The following is a 22,387-nucleotide window of genomic DNA, read 5'->3' as shown; positions in this document are numbered from 1 at the left end:
ACAAGAGTAGACTTGAGAGACAGGAAATATCAATTGGGAATCCCGAGTTTTAGGAATAATTTAAAACTGGGGGTGGGCGAAGAGCTGGCTGCCCTGACAGAGTAGCAGGAACACAAAATTAGGATAAGAGGAGAGAACTAACTACTGTAGGTTGTCCTTTGACCTCTACAAGCATGCAAAATACATACATACACCATACACGTAATGTGTGTGAAAACAGTTATACTTATTAAATATTAATCTTTTTTCCGGCTGACTCTGTCCTTGTAAGCACTCCTGAATATACTAGCAGCTCTGGGGCTGTTCCATCCTCTTTCTGTCTCTTTCCCACCTAGTACGCTGTGGCCTTAGGCACGGGGACTTTGTAACTAGGCTCTAGGGGCAGCTGAAATAAGTCCGTCATACTACTATTCTTTCTCCGTCTTTGCTAAGCTTAGGAACCAGTCTTCCTGTTTCCAAATGATGTGCACTTTATTTAGTGTAAAGAAAGACCAAGTCTGAGCACTATTATTACATTTAAAATGATATATTAATAGTAAATCTATTTGCATTTCTGTCTCATTGTAGGTATTTAATAGGATTTTATGATTTTATCATATTGATTTGTTCCTTGTTAATTCTGAATATTTTATTTTTTGTGTCAGTTTTATGTTTCTAGAACAGACGAGACAGGCTTTGGGTTTTAGAATCTTGATTTAAAGATCTGTATCAAGGGTTTGTCTTCAGAGCTGTGCACGATGGTACAGGCCTTAATCCCAGCAGGTTCAAAGCCAGCCTGATAAACGCGTCTAGTTCCAGGCCAGCCCTGGCTACACAGACCTGTTTCAAAACAAGATCTGTTGCTGGGTAGTGGCACAGGCCTTTAATCCCAGCACTTGGGGGCAGAGACAGGCGGATCTCTGTGAGTTCAAGGCCAGCCTCATCTACAGAGCAAGTTCCAAGTCAGCCAGGGTTCACAGCAGATTGTCCTGTTCAACCCCAGTGGTTCCTCCCTTAGGGTGTTGAGTTCTCTGTGTATTCAGGCTTAGTGGTCACTTCTGCAGTCTCCTTCCACCATGGTTGTTCGGGTCAGTGCTAGCAGTTGTATTTTGAGGGGGCCAGAATCATGTCCTCTAAGTTTGTGTTACCTAGAATTTTGTGAAATACAGTGTGTATGGCAACACACACACACACACACACTTGCTGAAAAAAGGATCTACGAAATCCTTTAAAGGTCACTCTCTGCAACATTTTTTAAACTTCTAGAAAGATAATAGATTCTGTATATAGCAGTAAAGGTAGGCCTTGTTTGTCACTAGGTAATCTACACAAATAACGGAGCACATTAACAGATGATTCGTGTTGAATGTGTGCTTTCAGAAGCAGCCATTCTCTGTGCTTTGAAGTGTAAAATAAAAGTACTCAAACCTCTTTTCCCTTGCAGACGGAGTATGCAAGGTTCGAGAATGGCCGGTTTGTGTACCGAATAAACCGCTCGCCAATGTGTGAATATATGATCAACTTCATCCACAAGCTCAAACATCTACCAGAGAAATATATGATGAACAGTGTTTTGGAAAACTTCACCATTTTATTGGTAATGTTGGTCTCTCTCCTGGTTTGTCACTGACAGTCTGTCCTGAGGCTTGCTGGGCACAGTGAGGAAGGTGTGTGTGGGAGGTAGTAAGGGTTCGAAAGGGAACTTGGATAGCTCTCTGGTGGTGACCCAGCCAGCAAGCTTGAGCTGTACTGGGGCTTGGGTTCAAAGACAGGTCCACCTGTGACCTGAGTCCAGAACAGAGACAACAAGAAATGATGGCCCAGGCTCCTCTGCACCGTGACTGCCGAGTTGAGAGAAGTTGCCCCAATGCCTTGGTTCTGGATCAGTTGCCAGAGTCAGAGGCTCTTGTTCTCAAAACATGTTCATAAAATATTCTGTAATAGGCTGGAGAGATGGCTCAGTGGTTAAGAGCACTGTCTGCTCTTCCAGAGGTCCTGAGTTCAATTCCCAGCAACCACACGGTGGCTCCAAACCATCTGTAATGAGATCTGGCGCCCTCCTCTGGCGTGTGGGTATACATGGAGGCAGAAAGTTGTATACATAATAAATCTTTAAAAAAAAAAAATTATGTAATGGCTTTCGACCGGAAGGCCAGAATGCCAAACTAAAACTCAGAAGAGTTTTCCTAAGGGGCTGACGAGGCCATCTGTGGTGGGACGGCACTCTGAATGGCTGCCACGTTATTCTGTGACTAGAGCAGAGAGCCTGAGGGTTTACCTCGGGAGTGCCATACCTGGCATGTTGCTTCCACTGGGACGGGTTTCTCAGGCAGATGTATGCTGTTCTGTTTGATTTGAAAGGCTTGTTTACCCTTGTTCTTCCTGTTTACAAACAAGTTCTGATTCAAGCTTTATGTGGTGCATGCCCATAATCCCCCATGCTTGGGAGACCGAGGCAGGGGGATCAGGAGGTTGCAGGCAGGCTAGACTACATAATAAGACCTTATCTTTAAACAAGCCAATGAGATGGCTCAGGTAAAGGTGCTTGCAACCCTAGGAACTTAAGTTGTCATGGCATAGCCAGAATTAGGGGTCAGTGCCATCAGGGACTCAGAGCTTAGACATAGGGCTGCATGCATGCATGGGATCTTTCCTACAAGCTGATTTACTCTGGAGAGAGAGACTCTTAGTGGAGTCTCAGCTGTGCCCGTGTGCTCCTGAAGCTTGGAAACTGGAAGTCTGAGGAAAATGGAGAGCATCTGTCTACAGTCACCAGTGCCCTTTGGTGGATGATGAGTTTCCATTGTGGTGGCAGGAGCAGGTGTCTGTCTCAAACTGTGCCCTGCTGCAGTCCATGTTTGGGAGCTGGGGAGATGTAAGTCAGTCGGTAAGGTGCTTCCCACACATGTGTGAGGACTGAGGACTGTTTCTCTGCACAAGAACCCAGGCTTCATGACACCGCCTGTGATCCTAGCGCTGTGGAGGCAGGGACAGCTCGATCCCTGGAGGTCATCGGCCAGCCTGGCCTCATCTTGAGCTCCGTGTTTAGGTAGAGATCATATCTCAAAAAGAAAAATAATAAGATAGAGTGAAAGTGTGATCAAGGAGGACATGCAGGTTCAAACTCTGGCCCAAATACACGCAAAAACAAAGTAAGTGCAGGTCTCGGTGCTTGAGAGCAGGCAGGGAGTGTGGCGCTCTTTTCTAGACTCTCAAACCACCCCGATGACTTGAACTCTTAAGTGTGTGGCCATTCACTTTTTTAGCAGGAGTTTCAACTCTAGCTGTGTGTGTGACAGCATGTTGAGGAAGGTGACAGCCCCAGTCCCAACTTTGCCTCAGAGAGCTGGCTGAATTGAATGTGGCCCTGTGATGTCAAAGCCAAGCCCCTAATTCTCACAGAACCCAGGTACCTGTTAGCAACATGCCTCTGGACATACGACATCCACCAGCAGAGCTATCCTGGGACCTCACTGGCTTTGGTTAAAAATGTATCATTAAAAGCCTGTCATAATGGCACATGTATGTAATCCCTGCACTTGGCAAGTGGAGGCAGGAGGATCAGGAAGGAGTTCAAGGCTAAACTAGGCTATAGAAAACCCTCTCAAAACAGCAAAAGCAGATAAACAAAATGTTTTGATATAAGCAATTAATAATAGCCAAGAAGCATTTGTTAGGAATAATATCATGGAGCTGAAGAGATGGCTCAGTGGGTAAGAGTACTGGTTATTCTTCCAGAGGATCCAGGTTCAAGTCCCAGCACCCACATGGCAGTTCACGACTGTCTGTAGCTACAGTTCCAGGGTACCTAACACCCTCACACGTACATACACGTAGGCAAAACACCATAACAAAGAAAAAAGAAACAATATCATAGCTTTAGGAAACCACAGACTTCAGAACTACGAAGCATACACCGTCTAGTTGATGGACAGGAGGAGTTACACTACATGGACAATTTAAAGCCATGCATACTGATAGGCTAGGCTCTCTGGTTCCCTCCCTTGCCTTGGGAATTGAGCTGAATACACAGAGGCAGTGAGAGCCCATGCAGAGCTGAGAACGACAAAGCTGAGCCATGAGCCAGTGTGCTTTGATCTCAGTCTTTTTGATATCAAGGTAACAGAGGTTGGACCTGGTGCCGTAGCTTATAATCCCAGATTCTCAGGAAGCCAAAGCAGGAGAACTGCACATTCAAGGTCTACCTGGGCTGCTAGAGAGTTCAAGGCCAGCCTAGACACCTTAGTGAGACTCTGTCTCAAATTAAATAATGAAAAGATGGGGGCCTGAGAGCTGGCTTGGCAGTTAAGAGCACTTGTTCTTACAGAGGACCAGGGTTCAGTTTCCTGCATGGTGTCTTACAGCCATCTGACTCCAGCTCCAGCGGCTCTGAGGGCACCAGACGCATGTTACACATAGATGCCTGTAGGCAAACATGCACACATATAAAGTAAAATCAAATAAAAAACTTTAAAGCAGAGTGAAAAGAGGCCTGGGGATGTTCGTTGGTAGAGAACTTGCCTACCATGCATCAGGCCCTGGGTTTTCAATCCTCAGTATAGACAGACAGGCAGGCAGACAATGAATTTATAAGAAGATTGATGTGTCTAAGTCATTTCTAGCATTACATTATATAAAAAGACCCTTTGTAAATGTTATTATAAAATTCTTACCATGAATTACAGTACCGTTTTTATGGTTAAAGAGTCACTATGACCCACCCAAGGTCATGGCAGTTGACACAGACTTGAGTCATAAAATCAGAAAGCTTGAGCCCTCTCTACTTTATGTGCCTAGCCAAGACTTTTAAAGTCTTCAGACCTGCATGTTGTCTTCATTCATAAATGGATCTCTCAACTCTGTGTTCTCCACCTCAAGATGACCAGTAAGAGTCTTTTAAGCCCCCACAGCTTAGACTATGGGTATAGCCTTGGCTGCTAGGAAGTGATTTAGTAACACAGCGTTTGTGCCATGGTGACTTATGGCCTCTGGCCTGTTGAGTCAAAGAAGCAAGTGAGGAGATTATGACACAAAGTCATAAATTGTTGAGTATTTCTGAACTAAGCCCCATGGAAATCCAAAGAGATGTGGGGGTGTGGGGTTCTCGGGGATGGTAAACAGGGCATTGAAGTTGAAATATGACATTTTTCACATTCATCAAGGAAGTAAGACTTTACCTAAGCGCATATTCGGGTGTCAGTGCTAGGAATATTGTGATGGACTGAATGCAGGGTCAAATGGGGGAGGCAGGCATTCGTCCAGTAAACGAATGGGAAATCAGATGATCACCAGTGTCTGACAGAGAGGTGCATTGTGCTGAGATGGTATCATATGTGTAGGTCCTAGGTGGGTTAGCATCTTCCAACTGACTAGTCTAGTGCCCCAGTCTCCTGTCATAGGGAACAGTAGCACCCAGTCACAGAGCTGTGAGGTTGGATGCCACCCACTCTGGGCCAAGCATTCATTCTGTGGTAGATGGATCGCGAGCACACAGCATCGGTGGCCGTTGTGAGTTTTGATCACTCATCAAATGCTTGGTCACGGCGCACCATGCCTGAGCTGGTTAACTAGGAAAACACGGTCCAGTTCTTCCTAGTCCACTGGGTGAGATGGATATTGAAAAACAACCAATCTATATGAATCGCATAGCTCCATGGAGAAAATCAGAAGTGAGGCTTTATTCTTTCAATCAGGCACCCTGAGCTCGGGTGCTTGAAAGCAAGGGAAACTTAAATGGGTGAAGCCGACCATTGCGGAGGGGAAATTAGGCCGTCGACAGGCTAGATAAGGCACTCAAGTCAAAAATGTTTTTGAACATGAAAGTCACAGAAAACCACTGAAGCGCTGTGAGGTTGTAAATCTGATCGGATTGGACTTGAGAATGTTCCTTCTGGGGTGGCGCGGGGTCGGGCGGGGGAGGCAGTTTGAGGAACAGAGCCAGAGCTCAGATCTGAAAGAGGCTAATCATGGGAAGGACAGCAACCCAGGGGGAGCGGATGGGGAGTCTAACGCATCGGGAGAAGTGCAGCCTGTGCCAGCTGGGCTCCAGATAAGACTCTGTCTGCACCCCTGTTCTTTACACAGCCAATACCTCCGCTGTATCCAGGTACTGCTGGCTGATGTGATCTACTAATCAAGGTGCCCATGAAGTTAACTCTGTAGTTAGCTGTTGTAAAGTAGAATTTAACTCAAGTTAAATGTAACGTGGGAAAATAAGATTTTAAATATTTTTAACATAAATAAATAAATATCCTTACTATAGTAATTAGCTTGATTTAACCGTCCCATGATGGATCAGATCACACCACCACCCTATAAACTATATAATTACTTGTCAATTCAAATGAAGATAAAAGTACTAAAATAAGTGAAAGCTAAAACATGTGAATGTTCTATGAGAGAGGATTATTGATGACAAACAGATTATTGATGAATACAGAAACCACAGCAGCTCTGACAGATGATCTATTGGCAATGGCAATGGGTCTTCCTTGATTATGGTACAGGGCTCAGGTGGGGTTCCAATGGGACTTGCAATCCCCTGAATGTGTTGGAGGATACAGAGCGAGGCCAAACAGGTCTTTGATCCACCCGTCACCTTCAGACAGCTGCTCTCCCATCAAATCATGCTCTTGGCACAGATAGGCCATGATCTCATTTTATGCCTTTTGTTTTTTTTTTTTCAACAGGTGGTAACAAACAGGGATACACAAGAAACTCTCCTCTGCATGGCCTGTGTTTTTGAAGTTTCGAATAGTGAACATGGAGCACAGCATCATATCTACAGGCTTGTAAAGGACTGAACCTGGTTATTTATATAGATAGAAATCTGTATATACACACACATATGTGCACACACACACTCTCTCCATTATCAAACGACTGACTGTAAACCTCACCACAGGTGATGCCCTGGCCCCCAGGTCACACCCTGACTTTTCTAAATCCTGTTTGAGTGAACTTATTATTATTTTTTCATGTGTTCTTGCTATCATTGTAGCTGTGAAATTGTGATGCGGTTTTTTGTGTATTCCTCAGACCTGCAACCCACAATTCCTTGGGGAAGGTGAATCTTACCAGCCTAAACCTCTCTCTCTGCAGACCTGTTTCCTGTTGTGGTAGAAAATAGTTCTGAGACAGAGGATTGGCCACGGGGCATCGACTGCCTTTATACAAATGTATTTAGTTCTTTTGTTTGTTTTTCCAACATAAAATTCTTGTGTTAAGATACAAGTAAAATTAATCTTTAAATGTAAATTAGTACAAGAAAACTAAGATTCTTTAGACTTATCTTTGTAATTAATTAGGGTGGAAGTTATGGAAGAATGTAATTCACTAAATTATTTTTTAAATGAAATCTTTCTTTCTTTTTAAAACCAAATGTTAAACTATAGCCTTAAGAAATACTTGGTAGAAATATCCTAATGAGACAAATTTTTTACCTTCCCCTTCAAGGTTAAACTAATATCTTAATTCATTAAACTGTTGAAACAGGTGTTGCAAAGGAAGAAATTGTCACCCCTTATCCTTAACATATATAGTATATTTAAAAATGTAAAATTGTATTGTACTAATGTGATAATTGATTATTTAATGAAAAAGAAAAGATGGCTCTTTTTGCAATAAGTAGATAATACTGAAACAAATCTAAGCTTACAATGTTATAGTCTTGTGTGTGCAGTTACATTTTATATGGTCAACCAAATTTTTTATGGAGAAGAGTTCACATTTGAACCACTGAAATTTCATAGCAAAAATTTTTAAATTGGCATGAATACTGCACTGTGAGTTGCAAAGGATGTAGAATCGTGTGGCTGGGAGAAAACTGTCATCATCTGGACAAGTAGAAGGCTCATCGGGCTTGGTCACTGCTCCCCCAGACTGTCACTGTCGCAAGCCTCCCCACCAGCCTGTGGGTAGTTGGTTTCTGGTAACCCAACGTGCGTGGGAAGCTCTGAGTTCCTGCACGTGTGGATATTCAGTTCTCTGAACTCCTGTTTCCTGTGGTTTCCTATTGCTCATCACCTCTCTTGATCTGCTTTACAGACGGGGATCTATTTCCTCTGAGCGCGTCCCTTTCCTTGACATCTCTTCATAAGCCTCAGTGGCTCTTCATGTGCCCTCTCTCCCCACACCCCTCTCTCTGATCTTTTCAAGCAGACTCCCTCATTCAGGTAGTTCTGTTTCCAAGAGAGATTTCACTGCTCTGACCTGAGTATTCCAAAGCATTGCCCAGCAGCGTTGGTCTCATGTGGCCAGTCTGGGGTTACTTTCCTATGTGCTTTCTCACTAGGGAAGCAAGAAAGGTTACCCCTCTGCTTCCCAGGGAAGGCAAGAGGAAAGCTAGAGTTTCCTTAGACTCACATGCACACACACAGATAGGAATATGTGAATACAGTAGAACATGACATAAACTTTTTAAGTTTAAAAATCAAACAGCATGGCGATTTTTTTTTATCTGTGTGCCAAGACTATCAAGTTAAATCCTACTTCTACTATATCCAGATGACACACACCCCTTCTTTGTCCCAACATCTGCTCTGGCTGTGCTTATATGGTATTCAGCTACTTGTGGTCTTTGGTGGTTGGGCGTGGCTGGCATGTAGTTAAAAGAACCACACTGGATTGACTCTTGTCTCCTCCCAGCTGCATCCCTGGTCCCTGGGAAGACCTGAGGAGAATGTGCAAGACTTTGTCATTAGCAATATGTCTCCCTTGTGTGAGCCAGCAGGGCATTGTTCTCTTCAAGAGAACTAACTGCCTTGGTTCCCTGAGTCTAAGCCAGCCCTCAAAGAATGGTTGCCCTGGGTTTCTCCCCATAGTCTTCAGAACAGATGTTTAAAGATCTGTCCTGGGGATGTTTCTTTAGCTTTGATTTCCTATATCCTTCCTCTAGAGAAATGTCCTACTAACCTGAGACCAGGACCATACAAATAGGTACAAATGATCTGTGCCTACAGGCCAGGCCATCTCAGAAGGTGATGAGGGAGAGGTCTACCACTCAGGAGTGGACTTGCCTCTCTATACCTCCCAAGCTCTGGGGGTTTATTTCTCAAGTACCACCTAGAGGGTACTGGTTGTCAATGGGGAGGGGTATGCTTTCTCAGAATTAGGATAATGTCTCTGTTGCCTCACTGTCTGCATCCTCTCCTTCCAAATGCCTTTCCCATGCGAGCGGTAGGAATGACCATGACTCACTTTTTGCTCTGAAAACAGCTATTAATTTCTTTAATATATATATTTTTTCAACCCCCCCAACTTATTTCCTTCCTTATATCTCAACCCCTCCCAGCTTCCTGTTCTTTCTCACCTTTAAAGAAAGAAAATAACCATCATCTTACAATTACCATCGCTATGATGAAACACCATGACCAAAGAAACAAATTGGGGAGTGAAGGGTTTACTTGGCGTACATTTCAGCATCATAGTCCATCACCAAAGGAAGTCAGGGAAGGAACCCGAGACCAGGAATTAATGCAGAAACCCTGAAGAGGTGCCGCTTACTGTCTTGCTCCTCATGGCTTGTTTATCCTGCTTTCTTATAGAGTTCAAGACCAGCAGCCCAAGGATGACACAACCCACAGTGGGCTGAGCCTTCCCCTCTCCAGCACTAATTAAGAAAATGCCCTGCAGCCCCTCCCCCCTGCCCTTTCGAGACAGGATTTCTCTTTGTAACAGCCCTGGCTGTCCTGGAATTCACTCTGTAGACCAGACTGGCCTGCCTCTGCCTCCTGAGTGTTGGAATTAAAGGCGTGTGCCCCCACCACCCGGCTCTACAGCCATTTCTTCTGGAGATCTTTTCTCAATTGCGGTTCCCACCTCTCAGATGCTGTATCTTGTGTTAAGTTGATGTTAAAGCCAGCCAGCACATCCACCATGGCAAACTCGTGCTGCCCACATATGTAAGGGTGTGCAGGCATCCACTGGAACCACAACTGCACGCTTAAGAGAAAACTGGCTTCGGCTACCCCAGAAGCTATCAACTGTCAGTAGCTCCTCAGCCTTGGGATGGAGGCTCCTGAGCTCTTCCCAGCCTCACTCAGTGCTGGAATTTGCCCAGCTTGTTCTCACAGCATGTGGGTTTATAAGACCGATGACCCTTTTATGTCCTAAAGACACTGTTTTTCTCTCCAGCACCCTCTGTCCCACCTCCTGCTTTCCTAGTCTTTCCACTGTGTCTTTAGGAGTCTTCTGGGGTGTCCCTGTCTAATCAATACTCAGTTAGCCCAGACTCGCTTTATCTCCCACATGAAAGCCTTGGGTGGGATTGCGTCTGTTCTTCTTGGTTCCTTCTCCCCTCTTTACAACTCCCTAGACCTTAAGGCTGTCCTGGCCGAGTCCTGTCCTCTCTCTTCCCTCACCCCTCCCTTCTTAGTGTTGTCTCACAGTGACTCTAGGACAGCTCTGTCAGGGACGTGTAGACATCTTGCTCGCTCACCACCTAGTTTAGAAGCCATCTTTTCAATGAAAGAGACCTACATGTCCTGAGACTCCCACAGTCCAGCAAACTAGAGGCCAGGGACATTTTAGCTAGTTCACTGACCATTGCCCTGTGCGCTGTCAGAGGTTTTTAGAATCTGTGGCCACTTTCACAGTTGTTACAGCTCATTGCCCGGGGTCGCGCAAGGTTCAGCCTTATGTGAAAATGGCTGCCCTTTCTCTTGCTTGTCATTAGCATATTGATAACCAGTTTTTCTCCACTTGTCCTGTGAAAGCTTCTCTCCTATAAGCCTCTTTGCAGGGGAAGGGGGTCAGGAAGAGCCAGATGGGTGTTACTCTTCAACACCCCCCTCCTCCTGTACAGCTACCATCTCTTTCCTGTCGCCCTTTCTCCCATCTCTTGGAAAACTGGGTACAGCTAGCCAGCACCTTCCCTGTAGCCATCTGACTTCCTTAAAGAGCATTTCTGTTTTGTCCTGTAGCCCTTACCTTACCGGGGCTTAAAAAGAGACACCCCCCCCCGATTTGGTTCCCACTCTCTCCCTCGTCCTTTAGTTGTTGGGGTTCTTGGGGTGTGTTTTAGCTGTTTGGGTTCTTGGGGTGTGTTTTAGTTGTTGGGGTTCTTGGGGTGTGTTTCTCTGCACTGCTTCATGCTAGCTGTTGTGTCTCTTTCGGCTTTAGGGTGGAGCGGACCTGGGTCTGTTCAGGAAGGTGGCTCATACTCAAACCAAAAGAGAACACAGTTCATTCCCCTTCCCACGGGGTGAGAGGTGCCTGGTCCATAGCCTCCCGGCTAGTTAGTCACAGACAAGGGTGAGGGCTTCTCTTTCTTCTTCAGCCTCTTCTGGGTGGAAGCCATCCTTCCTTGGTGCTCTGTGCTTAAGTGATCCCTGAGAATGCATGGGCAGGGTCACTTCAGATCCCCTCTAGCTGTCCGGGGACCACAAGCAGAAGGCAAGCCTGATGTGTCTCTACACTTCCTCGGAGGACAGTTCTCCAGCCACAGGCTTTGAGTCAAATTTCTGTTTGCCACCCATCCCAGCAGCCAAGTCCTGTTCACACACCAGCCAAAACAGAGCCTTTGGTGTTAAAATCCCACAAAGGACTTTTAGATCCAGGTCTTCATTGGGCTTCGGAACCATGGTGGCATTAGCCACTGTTTTTATACAACCGCAGATATTGAAGTCACACGACAGTCAGTTTTACAAACCAGGTACCTGTAATTTGTATACTTTTTGTATCTGCTCTGGTGTACCACACCTGTCCTAAGGAAGGGTAGAATAATAACTAACTGTGTGTCGGGGTCCTCATCTGTGACCTTAGGAGGATGCACGAGTTGCTGACTTCTCTGTTGATGTTTCTGTGGCTAAGCCCTGCACGTGTCTTTTCTGCAAAGCCTTAAATCTTGGAGATGTCACGTCGTAGGGTGTCGGTCTGACGGGCTGCCTGGGAACCGTGAGCCCTTTTGTAAGCTGGAAGCATTTCTCTTACTACTGTTACTTTTCGTTTCCTTTAAGGGAGTTTTCACTTCCCAGCTGCCAAAGCCTCCCAGTGAAGCAGTGCCTTAGTACTTCCTTAGTAGCCGCCAGCCTTTTCTCAAGCCTCTTCTCGGTGTCCTTTTGCTAATTGGCCCAGTATCCGAAGCAGGACAAGCCAAATCATTCTTATTTTTGTTTCAAAAGCCCGTTTTTTAAATCCAGCTCTATAGGAAGCTGAGGACTTGGTTTCAGACAAGCCGAATCGGAACCCAAGTCCATCCCTTGACCATGCTCTCACATCCGCATCCATACCAAAACTAAAGGCTGCCACTCCGCAGTTTGCTATGAAGAGTGAATTGTACTTTTCATTGATGCCTTTTTAAATTCATGACCAAATACTTAGCTATTTGTGAATCTTCTGCACTCCCGCATGAAAGTGCCTTTGGCTCGAGATTCCAGCTTAGAAAGTGCCACCGTAATAACGACAATTTGTAGAGAGACCAAAAATATTTTGAGATCACCATAATGCCTTTGGTTAACCGGGATGAGTAACCAATCACAGGCCTCTATTCACGAGAGCACCGCGTGGTCCCTGCCTGCTGTGAGTCTGCCTGCCAGTGGGGACCCCACCACCACTCAACCTATAGCACAGTGCGGCAGCGGGGAACCCCGTGAACTGTTGTGTCTGTGTGTGCCGACTCCCCCCGCCCCCCACTGCCCGGCATGTCCGTCAAGTCGTCACCCAGCTCTGCATCCCTGGGAAGGAACTCGCGCACAAGCACCCAAAAGCCCGGCCAGTGGACAGACACCACGGCTTCGCCTTCCCCATGTGTCCATGTCCAGTCTGTGGAGACTCTGGTCCACTGGGACGACAGTGCGCACTTGCCTGCTTTACACAGCGATACTGTTCGGTTGTTGGAAGCCTCGGATTGAGATGACAGTGCAGAACAAAAATCAAAAATGGGTTCATTAGGGTCATTGCAGTCCAAGTGTCTCTGGGCAGATTTTCTGGCTCCGGATGTCCGAATGTGCTGTGAGAGACTTCCAAAGAGCACAACATTTGCAATTGGGCATTTTCAAGAATGTTCTAGTCCTCAGAGAGCCAACTCTTTGAAGTATGTGTCAGCTTAGAGTAAAATCTTTGTGCATCTGGAAAACCCTACAGTCAGGAAAAGGACAAAGAGGCAAAAAGGAGCCAGGAAAAAAATAGTTTGCTTGGTTTTTTTCTTCTCTTTTTCTTTCTTTCTTTTTCTTTCTTTTCTTTTTCTTTTTCTTTTTTCCTTTGCTGATATAAGTGTAAAAGTAATGACAGATAACTTTGGAAGTTAGCCTCGAAACACTACCACATGTGTTCTCTCTGTCCTTCCCTGGTGTCGAAGAAGCAGCCGCTCTGGGCTCCGAAATCACAGAAGTGATTTGTATCCACCCCAAGTTGTATAAAAGTCCTGTTTGTTTTGTTTTTAAAGAAAAAACAACTATCAAATGGAAAGGAGAATTCCTTAGTACAGGTTAGAGTTAGTTGTCTGGTGTCTTGGACTCCTCCCTGGCAGGAACACACCACAACTTGAAGAAATGAGTCAACCGTGTTTCCTTGTGCCTCCTCCTAGTCAGTGCTGTCTTGTTTGGCGGTAGTTGTTGCTCCTCAACTCTTGCTTATATCCTTAAAAATGAAGGTTTTGTGTTTTAAATGTACTGCATTGCAAAGGGTAGGCCTCACTGAAGTCGTGTGCTGTCGACTAACATATCTGTATTTATTGCGCCTTCCTTACCTGTTTTTCTGTGAATCTGCATTGGGTCCCTGTGCCCCACATTGTTTTAGGTAGAAGCAGCATTTGTGCGTGTGTCCCCACCCTTGCTCGTGACCATAAGGTCAGATCCCACTAGGCTGCAGCCTTGCTCAGCCTGGCCCTTGTTGGTTTTCACCATGGACATTCTATTTCCCCTCCTTCTTAGAAAGGCGGGCAGAATCCACACGTCCATCATTTTGGAAGACCTGTCAATGAGTTTTGTGTTTTTATTTTTCAGATTAATTGTTTCCTGTGATTAGTTTCACTGTGTAAACTAGATATTAACTGCACTTCTTTAAAAACAATGTACGTCTCCTGTTACCTCCTTGAAAGATCAACTTCTCTAGGCCTTTTTCAGTAGGCTTATGACTTCAGACAAGGAAAAAAAACAGTAAAAACAAAAACAGTACGTGCCTGAAAAAATGACAAAAAAAAAATCTCTTTTTTTTGTGACGTTTAAAAAACCTGAAAAGCCTTGACTTCTTTGATACGCTCGAATTTTATGAAAATTGGTTTTTGCCTCGTGTATTTGTTCCCGTTCTAAGCGACTTCATGGCTTCTCTGTTGTCTCTTGTGTAAAGTGTAGAGGATGGACTTGTGGCGTAAGTGTTTCATCTGGTCAGTGGTTCCTTTGATATTGTACTGCTACTGGATCTGGATCTGCCGGAACCTGAGCCTTTGGGTGACTGGGTCCTCTTTGAGGAGACCATGGAGAAAGGGTAGAGGGGCTTATCCACGTTTTCTTAAACTGTTTGCAGAAACTTTGAAAAGGCATTTGGCTAAAGCTCCCGGCAGTACAGTATTCTTGTATTCCTTAATGTTTGTGTTTAGGTACTGGTACCTTTTTGTTTAAAAATGTTGTAAGTGTTGGCTTTAAAGTGAATTTATCTTTAGTATGATAGTTATATGAAAATTATAGGGTTTGTGTGCAGAGAATTTTTTTATAAAGTGCTTTGTAAAAAAATGTATTCTAGCTTTCGCGGTACATATGTGTGATAACTTTAATATCCATGACAGTTAAGTGCAATTATTTCTTCACTCTAAAAATGCTATTTTTGTGTCAGTTCCTGCAGGTGTTCTCATGTCTTTGCAAAGTGACACATTTTGATGCCTTCTTGATAAAGTGGTAGACATTTTGTAGCTTTCTAGAAACTTTGTATCCATACGGTATCAATGAAAAAATAAAGAAAATGAAAGTGTGGGTCACCTTTCTTGTCTGCAGAAGTCTGTGTTGTTGAGAATGGAATCTGCCTCCTTTTGTCATAAATCACATTGCTTTCCTGGGATGGGAAGTCCACAGCAGCCAGGCCATGCTCAAGCCTCTTCTTCCACCATGTAAGTGGGGATGATTGAACTTGGGTCATCAGGCTTGGCAGCCACTGCCTCTACCCATGGGTTCGTCTTGCTCTCTGTGGGGTAGGGGTTATATGAAGGAGGGAGGGAAGTGGGTTGGAGCTGTGGTTGTGTCTACTGTGCCTGATCACTCGAGCTTTAGGTGTGCCGTACAGGGTTTCTTCAACACCCACGAGTTCAGTTGGCCTTCAGCCAACTGTCTCTGGTGCTTTGTTAAACTTGACAGAAGTGGACCGACAGATGGAACTCAGTTGATAGAATGCTTGCCTAGCGCAAAACAGAGCCTTATGGTTTGGTCCTCAGCACCGAATAAATGAAGTGATGTACTGCATGCCTTTGATCCCAGCACCCCACCCTTGAGGTAGAGATGGGAGGATCGGGAGTTCAAAGCCACCCTCAGCCACATACTTAGTTTGAGGCCAACTTCGGCTATGAGACCCTATCGCCAAAATCCAAAGTTTTGTGGAATAGTTTATCTTGTCTGTGGGTTCCATACACACCCTGAGACGCCACATCCTGTGAATCACAACTTGTATGTTGTTAACTTACTGTGTGCATGTCTGGGACCAAGGGCAGGTAGAGCCAGCGATAAATGCACTGTGAGCCTCCTGCTCCGTGCTCGTGTTCTCGCAGCTGGTTGCATGTTAAGTCATGAGCTCCAGCCCCAGCGGCACTGGTTCCTGTGTGACAGGAGGTCCCACAGCTGCGTGCTGAGTGGTGAGTCAGGCACTGTGTCCCTTGTGTTGGCATAACCATTGTGTGCTGTGGTCCTCACTCCAGTCCCAGTGACAATGCTTCCCGAGTCTCAGAAAGGCTAGCTCGTCATGACTGACAAGGGGTAGAACCTTATTTAGGTTCATTCAGCCTGACGCTTGGGCCTCATCTCTTGGCCTCTGCACCTTGGTTGACTGGAGACAGCGGAAGCATCTCAAGGCTAGGAGGAAATGTGAGTGCGCTGAAGGACATCACTGAACTGTGATGACTGGGATTTTTGGCAGTAACAATAGAAGCCTTCAGCTTGTGAGCTGGGCCTCAGGGGGTCTTGCTTCTCTGTTTCTGCCTAAAGCCCGGGGCCCTAGAAATGTGTGCTTGTTTTTCCCTATTCATATATTTTCATGGGTGCTGTGATCTGGTGCAGAGTGGAGGAGAGGCCCAGGGAAGCTTTTTGTCTTAAGTGAGACACTTCCCTATTTCTGTTAGTCCATATGCTCTTGACCCAGGCTGGCCTCAAACTCACAGAGATCCACCTGCCTCTGCCTCCCGGGTGCTGGGATTAAAGGTGTGTGCCACCACCGCCCGGCTAAAGTAAAGGAGTTCTTGACAACTTTTCTATGATTTAGACCTAAGGAAGTCATAGGCCTTATTTAAGGCCGGTAGGTATGTCACAGGCACGTCCACTACAAGTGCTTTTAGCCACTGAGTACTCCTGTCCCAAAGCCTAGCGCTTGGCATATGTCAGAAGCATTCTTTGTTAGTGCTGGAGGTTCCGTGGAGTTCCGCACGGAGTGAGGCACCAGGAAGACAAACACCAGAGCATGAGGGCATTTGGGGAGCATGGGGGAGTGTGAGCTAAGATCTGAGGGGACTAGCAACTTGGCTGGGAATTCTGATGCTTCCTTGCTGCTACACTGCCTCAAGGTACTAATGGACACAAGTAGAAAGCCGAATTATCTCTTATGTGAGCACTAAGTGACCGAGGAAACCGGAAACCCATTCAAAACCCATAGTGGGAAGTTGTAAAAGTTCGCAGAGACATCTTCTGTCCAATGCCTGCTCATCAGATGTCTCAGTTGTCATGACAGCAAGTAGGCCACTGACCGCCTGGCTCTTCAGCAAATGTTTTCATTCACTTTAAGAATTCACCCCAAGAACCTAAGGCTTAACATTTGTGCTCTGCAGTATTGATAAGGAACCAAATAAAACCTACAGGAAGAGTGGAGCTAACAAATGCAGCTGGCAAGATGGCTCATGGGTGAAAACACCAGCTTTCAAGCCAAACAATTTAAGTTCAATCTCCAGGGCCCATAGGTTGGAAGGAGAGAGTGGACTCCCACTAGTTGGTATACAATGTAATCTTTAAAAAAAGAAAAAGGTGCCAGCAAACAAAACTCCAAAAGGAAACTTAGTATAGCCTTATTAATCTCCAACTAATATCACTCAAGGTAAAAATTCTCACTAGAGCCAATGAGGATTACTTCACAACTGGTACAAGTTTGGATTGCTGCAGAATAAAATGCAAGGCTAATGCATGCCCATTAGCATAGCTACAGGGTAAAAAGTGGATAAATTGATGACGACACTGGGTTGTAAACATTCAGTTATAAAACACATACAGCAACAGGATTTGAACATCAGAATTTGATGAACATGCTCTAATCTACTGAGTGCAAAATGATGAACCACAGAATTGGAGGCTATAAGTTTTTTTCAAGAACACAGAATTTTTAAGAATATTGACCATAGCCAAAGCAAGCAGTCAGGAAACTGGTCAATGCAAAGTGACCCAATGTCCAGAGTCTTACTGGGACACAGCTGTCACTATTTGTTAGCCTGCTGCTGTGGCTGCTTCCAGCTGTCATCCTCGGGTACATTTACCTCCTTTGAAATCATAGTCCTGGTCCAAAAGTTTGCTGCTGAAGCCGGAAGGGTGGCCCTCGAGTCCCAGAGATCCTTTTGTCAACACTGCCTCAGGGCTGGGATTACAAATGTATCCTCCCATGCCTCCCTCTTTTTACAGTGTGGGTTTTTGGGGTCAAACTTATGTCTTTCTAACTGAACAATTCTTCCAGCCTAGGAGTGGTGATTGTGATTGCTTGCAACAGCTGAACCTGCTCTTCCAGTCAAAGAAGCAGTCAACAGCACCTTCCATGGCTGCCTTGCCCCTGGCTTGCCCTGTGGGCTGCATCTCTTGCCCCTGGCTTGCCTGATGGGCTGCATCCCTTGCTGGCTTTGTTTCCCTGTTGCCTCTGACAGTCACGTGCTGCCACCAGAGTGCTAATGTCTCCACACAGTTCCATGTCGCTCCTCTTTGCCCCAGTTTCTCAGCAGAGTTGTTTAATGAAGGGCCAGACATTTGGGGCGCATGGTAAGTGGGCACCTGGCTGCCATCAGTCGCCCCAAGTGCGGTCCCGGAACTTTCAGAGCCCCACCTTGTTTACTCTCCACCATAGTTTCCTTCAGACAGCAAGGGGCTTCCCAGAATCACATCAGAACTAGCACCACGTTTTCTTTGGGATATGAAATCCTGAATTGTAGAAGGGTGCCAGGTATACCAATGTGCTTTCTGTAATTAGCCCCAAGGCAAGTTCTCAGGATTCGCTCCAAGTTCTCCAAGACCAAAATCTTTCAGTTCCTGCTGAGAGGCATTCAGGTTGGGCAGATGCTGTGGCTCTTACTGGTCCCGCCCTCCAGAAGCAAGGATGCAGCTTTCCTGACTGGACCATACTGAGGATTTGTTTATCCTTAATCTAGATATGGTGGCAGAAATTTTGGCAGATCTTTGGGAGGTGTTCTAAATTGAAGTGTGCACTTAATAACTGTGCCTTATTGAATATGAGACAAAAATAAGAAAGTGCCCCAAATTAACTATACACTTCTCCCTGTCATGAATGAAGCAAGCCAATACGAAGAAATGTGGACATTTTATATTAGTGAGCTTGCTTGTGTACACAACATAGCCCCAGGTTTTCAAATGTAAGGAAACGATTTGAAAACTATATTCTTACAAATTAGGCAAATTTCTGTATGTCAGAGGATTGCTGTAATAATAGTCTCTCTCTGGTCTTAGTGCAATAGAAAAGGATTGCTGTAGTAGTCTCTGGCCCGAATACAGTAAAGGTATAAATCAATGTAGGAAGAATTTTTAAAGAAGGCTATATATGCCTCAGGATGAATAAACAATTTAATTCATAAAAAATTAGCCATGGAAATTAAAGTAGCCTTAGAGTAAGAAGTGGGTGTGATGACTCATGCTTCTAGTACTCAGGAGGCTGAGGCAGTAGGATTGCTGTGGATCAGAGGCCAATCTCGGCTACATGAGTGTGAGACCCTAGCAAAAATAAAGAAAACACCACGTATTATATAGAATACCCCTAAATTAGTCTCCAGCGGTGTTATGGAACGTTACTTTAATTATGTAAAGATGTGTTACATTTTCTTTTGCTGCATTTGTTTAATGATGTAAAGATGCCTAAGGCACCTGATTGTTCTACTAAAAAGCTCAACAGCCGATAGCTAGGTAGTAGAGACAGGTGGGACTGTCAGACCGAGAGAATAAATAGGAGGAGGAATCTAGGCTTGAGAGAAGAGAGAATAATGGAGAAAGAAAAGGAGATACCCAGGGCCAGCCAGTCAGACAGACACAGAAGAAGAAAGAAAAATAGGATGTATAGAATGAAAGATTAATAAGCCGCAGGGCAAAACGTAGATGAAGAGAAACAGGTGAAATAAGTTATAAGAGCTAGTGGGACAAGCATAAGGTTGAGCATTCATAACTAATATTAAGGCTCTGCATCATGATTTGGGGGAATGATGGTCAGAGAAAGCCTGCTACAAGGATTCATACATTCTAACACTCCTAGAATGTGGTATAAGAAAGGGAGGTTAATGTTGAGCCAGACATTCATTTCCCAAAGTTAAAGAACAAACAAATTGGATAGGGAGGGAGGGATGAATGGGAGGACCTCATGGTGGCTTTTACAAACTAAGTAGGAAACAACAACACAGTTTAAAGTTGACTCCTCAGTGTATAGAGAAATCTTCAGAACACTGGCAGTTTGGAAGATACCAAAAATAACAGGGGAATGGAACATCACCACAGCACTTAGAGGAGACTCATGAAAATATGATAGATGATAAAAACCATACTATCACAAGATTTTTATGCAACAAAATTTAAAATACAGATAAAAGTTAACTGTCAGAAAACACTAGGTAACTTCAGAAAATTGTCTTATGACAGTGGTGGCCTTACAGTCACCAAAGAGAACGAAACAGTAGCTCCTAATGATAGCACACAAACCCAGGGAACAAAATCCTGCTCTTTTATATACAGGATTCTAGCTTACCCAAGTCTTCTAGAATGCGGAATTGGGATGAAAAGTGAAGCTGCTAATATATAGGAGATGCGAGTTCACGGCCGGATGAATGAGAGGCCGCTGAAGCTAATTAGTAGAAACCATTGGAACGTGTCGTGCTGTGCTACCTACAGACTGCTGTCACAGTCATTGGGGTACCTAGGCCATTTATCTTACTCAGAACGTGTAGGAGCCCGAGTATCTTCGATTCTTAAATATTTGGAGATGATGGATGGAGATGGGCTTTTGTTACCTGTGCTTTTTCTCACATCATTTGGGAGTAAATTTGCACATTTTTAACCCAGCTGCATGTTGGCCAGATGTGGAGTTTCTCCCTTGCAGCCTGAGGTCAGTACCTGGGAGGTTTCATTGATTGGAATATTGGGGTGTTGGGACTTTACACTGCAGTTACTTGCCTGAGGTCACTCAGTGTGGGCGAGTGATTTGTGGCATTTGGGCTTTTCTGGAACTATTGCAGCCACATTCAGAGAGTCGGGTTTGATTACATGCTCTTTCAGTCCCAATCCAGCTGGCTTTGGTGAGCTCCCATTAGAACAGGCACACTGTCTCAGTGGGTGGACCAATCCCTCGGACTTCCTTGTTCATCTTCTCTCTCTTTCTGCTCTTCATCTGGACCTTGGGAGCCCAGTCCAGTGCTCCAGTGTGGGTCTCTGTCTCTATCTCTATCCATCGCCTGATGAAGGTTCTATGGTGATATGAAAGATATTCGTCATTGTGGCTATGGGATGAGGCCAGTTCAGGCACCCTCTCTACTGCCCAAGGACCTAGTTGGGGACATCCTCTTGGACACCTGGGAACCCCTCTAGAGCCAAGTCTCTTGCCAACCTTAAAATGGCTCCCAACCTAGGTGTCCCTCAATGGAAGAATGGATAAAGAAAGTGTGGCACATATACACATTAGAGTTCTACTCAGCAGTAAAAAAAAAAAATGATATCTTGAATTTTGCATGCAAATGGATGGAAATAGAAAACACTATACTGAGTGAAATAACCCAGACCCAAAAAGATGAATATGGTATGTACTCACTCAGTAGTGGATTCTAGCCATAAACAATAGACATTGAGCCTATAGCTCGTATTCCTAGAGAAACTAAATAATAAGGTGAACCCAAAGAAAAACATATATTTATCCTCCTGGAAATTGGAAGGAGACAAGATCGCCAGGCAAAAGTTGGGAGCACGGGGATGGGGTGGGGAAAGGGGAGAGGGGGAGAGAGAAGGGAGAAGGGGAGTATTGGGGAGAGCTTGGGGGAGTGAAATGGTTGAGATGGAGGAAGGGCAGATATGGGAGCAGGGAAAAAGATATCTTAATTATACAATTTTTAAATGAACTACACAGTCACCACACCTTAATCAAGAGCAGAAATAGATTCATATAACAAGATTGACCTTCAATTTGTATCAATAAAGCAAAATCCATACCAATGCAAAGTATCCATCTCTATAGTATATCCCCCTTTAAATGTAAAGAAACATTTGCAAACAATATTTGGGAATATGGGCATAGTTTTTCTCCAAACTTCTTTCTGCTGTTTGCTGGGCGAAGTAATTTTTGGGGGTGTTCACAGCGACCTTTCAGGGGGTCCTGCTCTATCAAACCACACCAGTCTGCCATTATTCTTAGAAGACAAGGCTGCATATATAGAAAATGCAACGGAATAACAAGCAGGTGTATGACTAGAATTTGACAGTAAGCTGAGTACATCATGCACACAAAGCAATGTATGGTACCTAGAATTGCATTTTAGGGGCTGCAGGTGTGGTCCCTTAGTAGAGTGCTTGCCTAATACGCATGAAGCCCCGCGTTTGATTTCTATCATCATATAGACAGTGTGGTGATGTCATTGCAATCCTTGCAGTAGGGAAATGGAGACAAGAGGATCAGAAGTTCAAGTTCAAGAAGATCAGCTACACAGCCAGGTTTTGAGACCACTCTGGGATAAAGATTGTGTCTCAGGAAACAAAAAAAAAAGCACAACAGCAGCAACCAAACCACCTTTGTTTTTATATAAGAGAAATAAATCCAAGTACCATTTCTTTACAATTATGAAGGCACATCTTTAATCCCAGCACCTGGGAGGCAGAGGCAGGAAGATCTTTGGGGTCAAGGCCAGCCTGGTCTGCGCAATAAGTTGCAAATTCCCTGCCAGCCTGAATTAAGACTTTTGTCTAAAATATATATGTATATTTTTATGTATATTTAATTTTTGAGACAGGGTTTCTCTGTGTAGCTTTGGACTCTGTCCTGGAACATG

At 44.7% G+C, this 22,387-nt stretch overlaps 1 protein-coding gene across 9 annotated transcripts in view; it reads left to right on the top strand.

Annotated features, from left to right (window-relative positions):
- Tead1 (TEA domain transcription factor 1) overlaps positions 1 to 14,890 on the top strand; it is a 232,370-nt gene extending 217,480 nt beyond the window's left edge. For all 9 annotated transcript variants that reach the window (XM_050125913.1, XM_050125916.1, XM_050125915.1 and 6 more), the window contains 2 exons: positions 1,424 to 1,576; positions 6,669 to 14,890. In XM_050125913.1, coding sequence (XP_049981870.1) covers positions 1,424 to 1,576; positions 6,669 to 6,782 — 267 coding nt within the window. In that variant the 3' untranslated portion in view covers positions 6,783 to 14,890. The remainder of the gene's footprint in view (positions 1 to 1,423; positions 1,577 to 6,668) is intronic.
- Positions 14,891 to 22,387: the final 7,497 nt, after the last annotated feature.

The sequence above is a fragment of the Alexandromys fortis genome, unplaced genomic scaffold, assembly GCF_014885135.2.
Source record: "Alexandromys fortis isolate MF-2015 unplaced genomic scaffold, M_Fortis_MF-2015_v1.1 scaffold_250, whole genome shotgun sequence".
Lineage (NCBI taxonomy): Eukaryota > Metazoa > Chordata > Mammalia > Rodentia > Cricetidae > Alexandromys > Alexandromys fortis.
The sequence above is the reverse complement of the archived record's forward strand: the minus strand, read 5'-3'. Positions and strand labels throughout refer to the sequence as shown.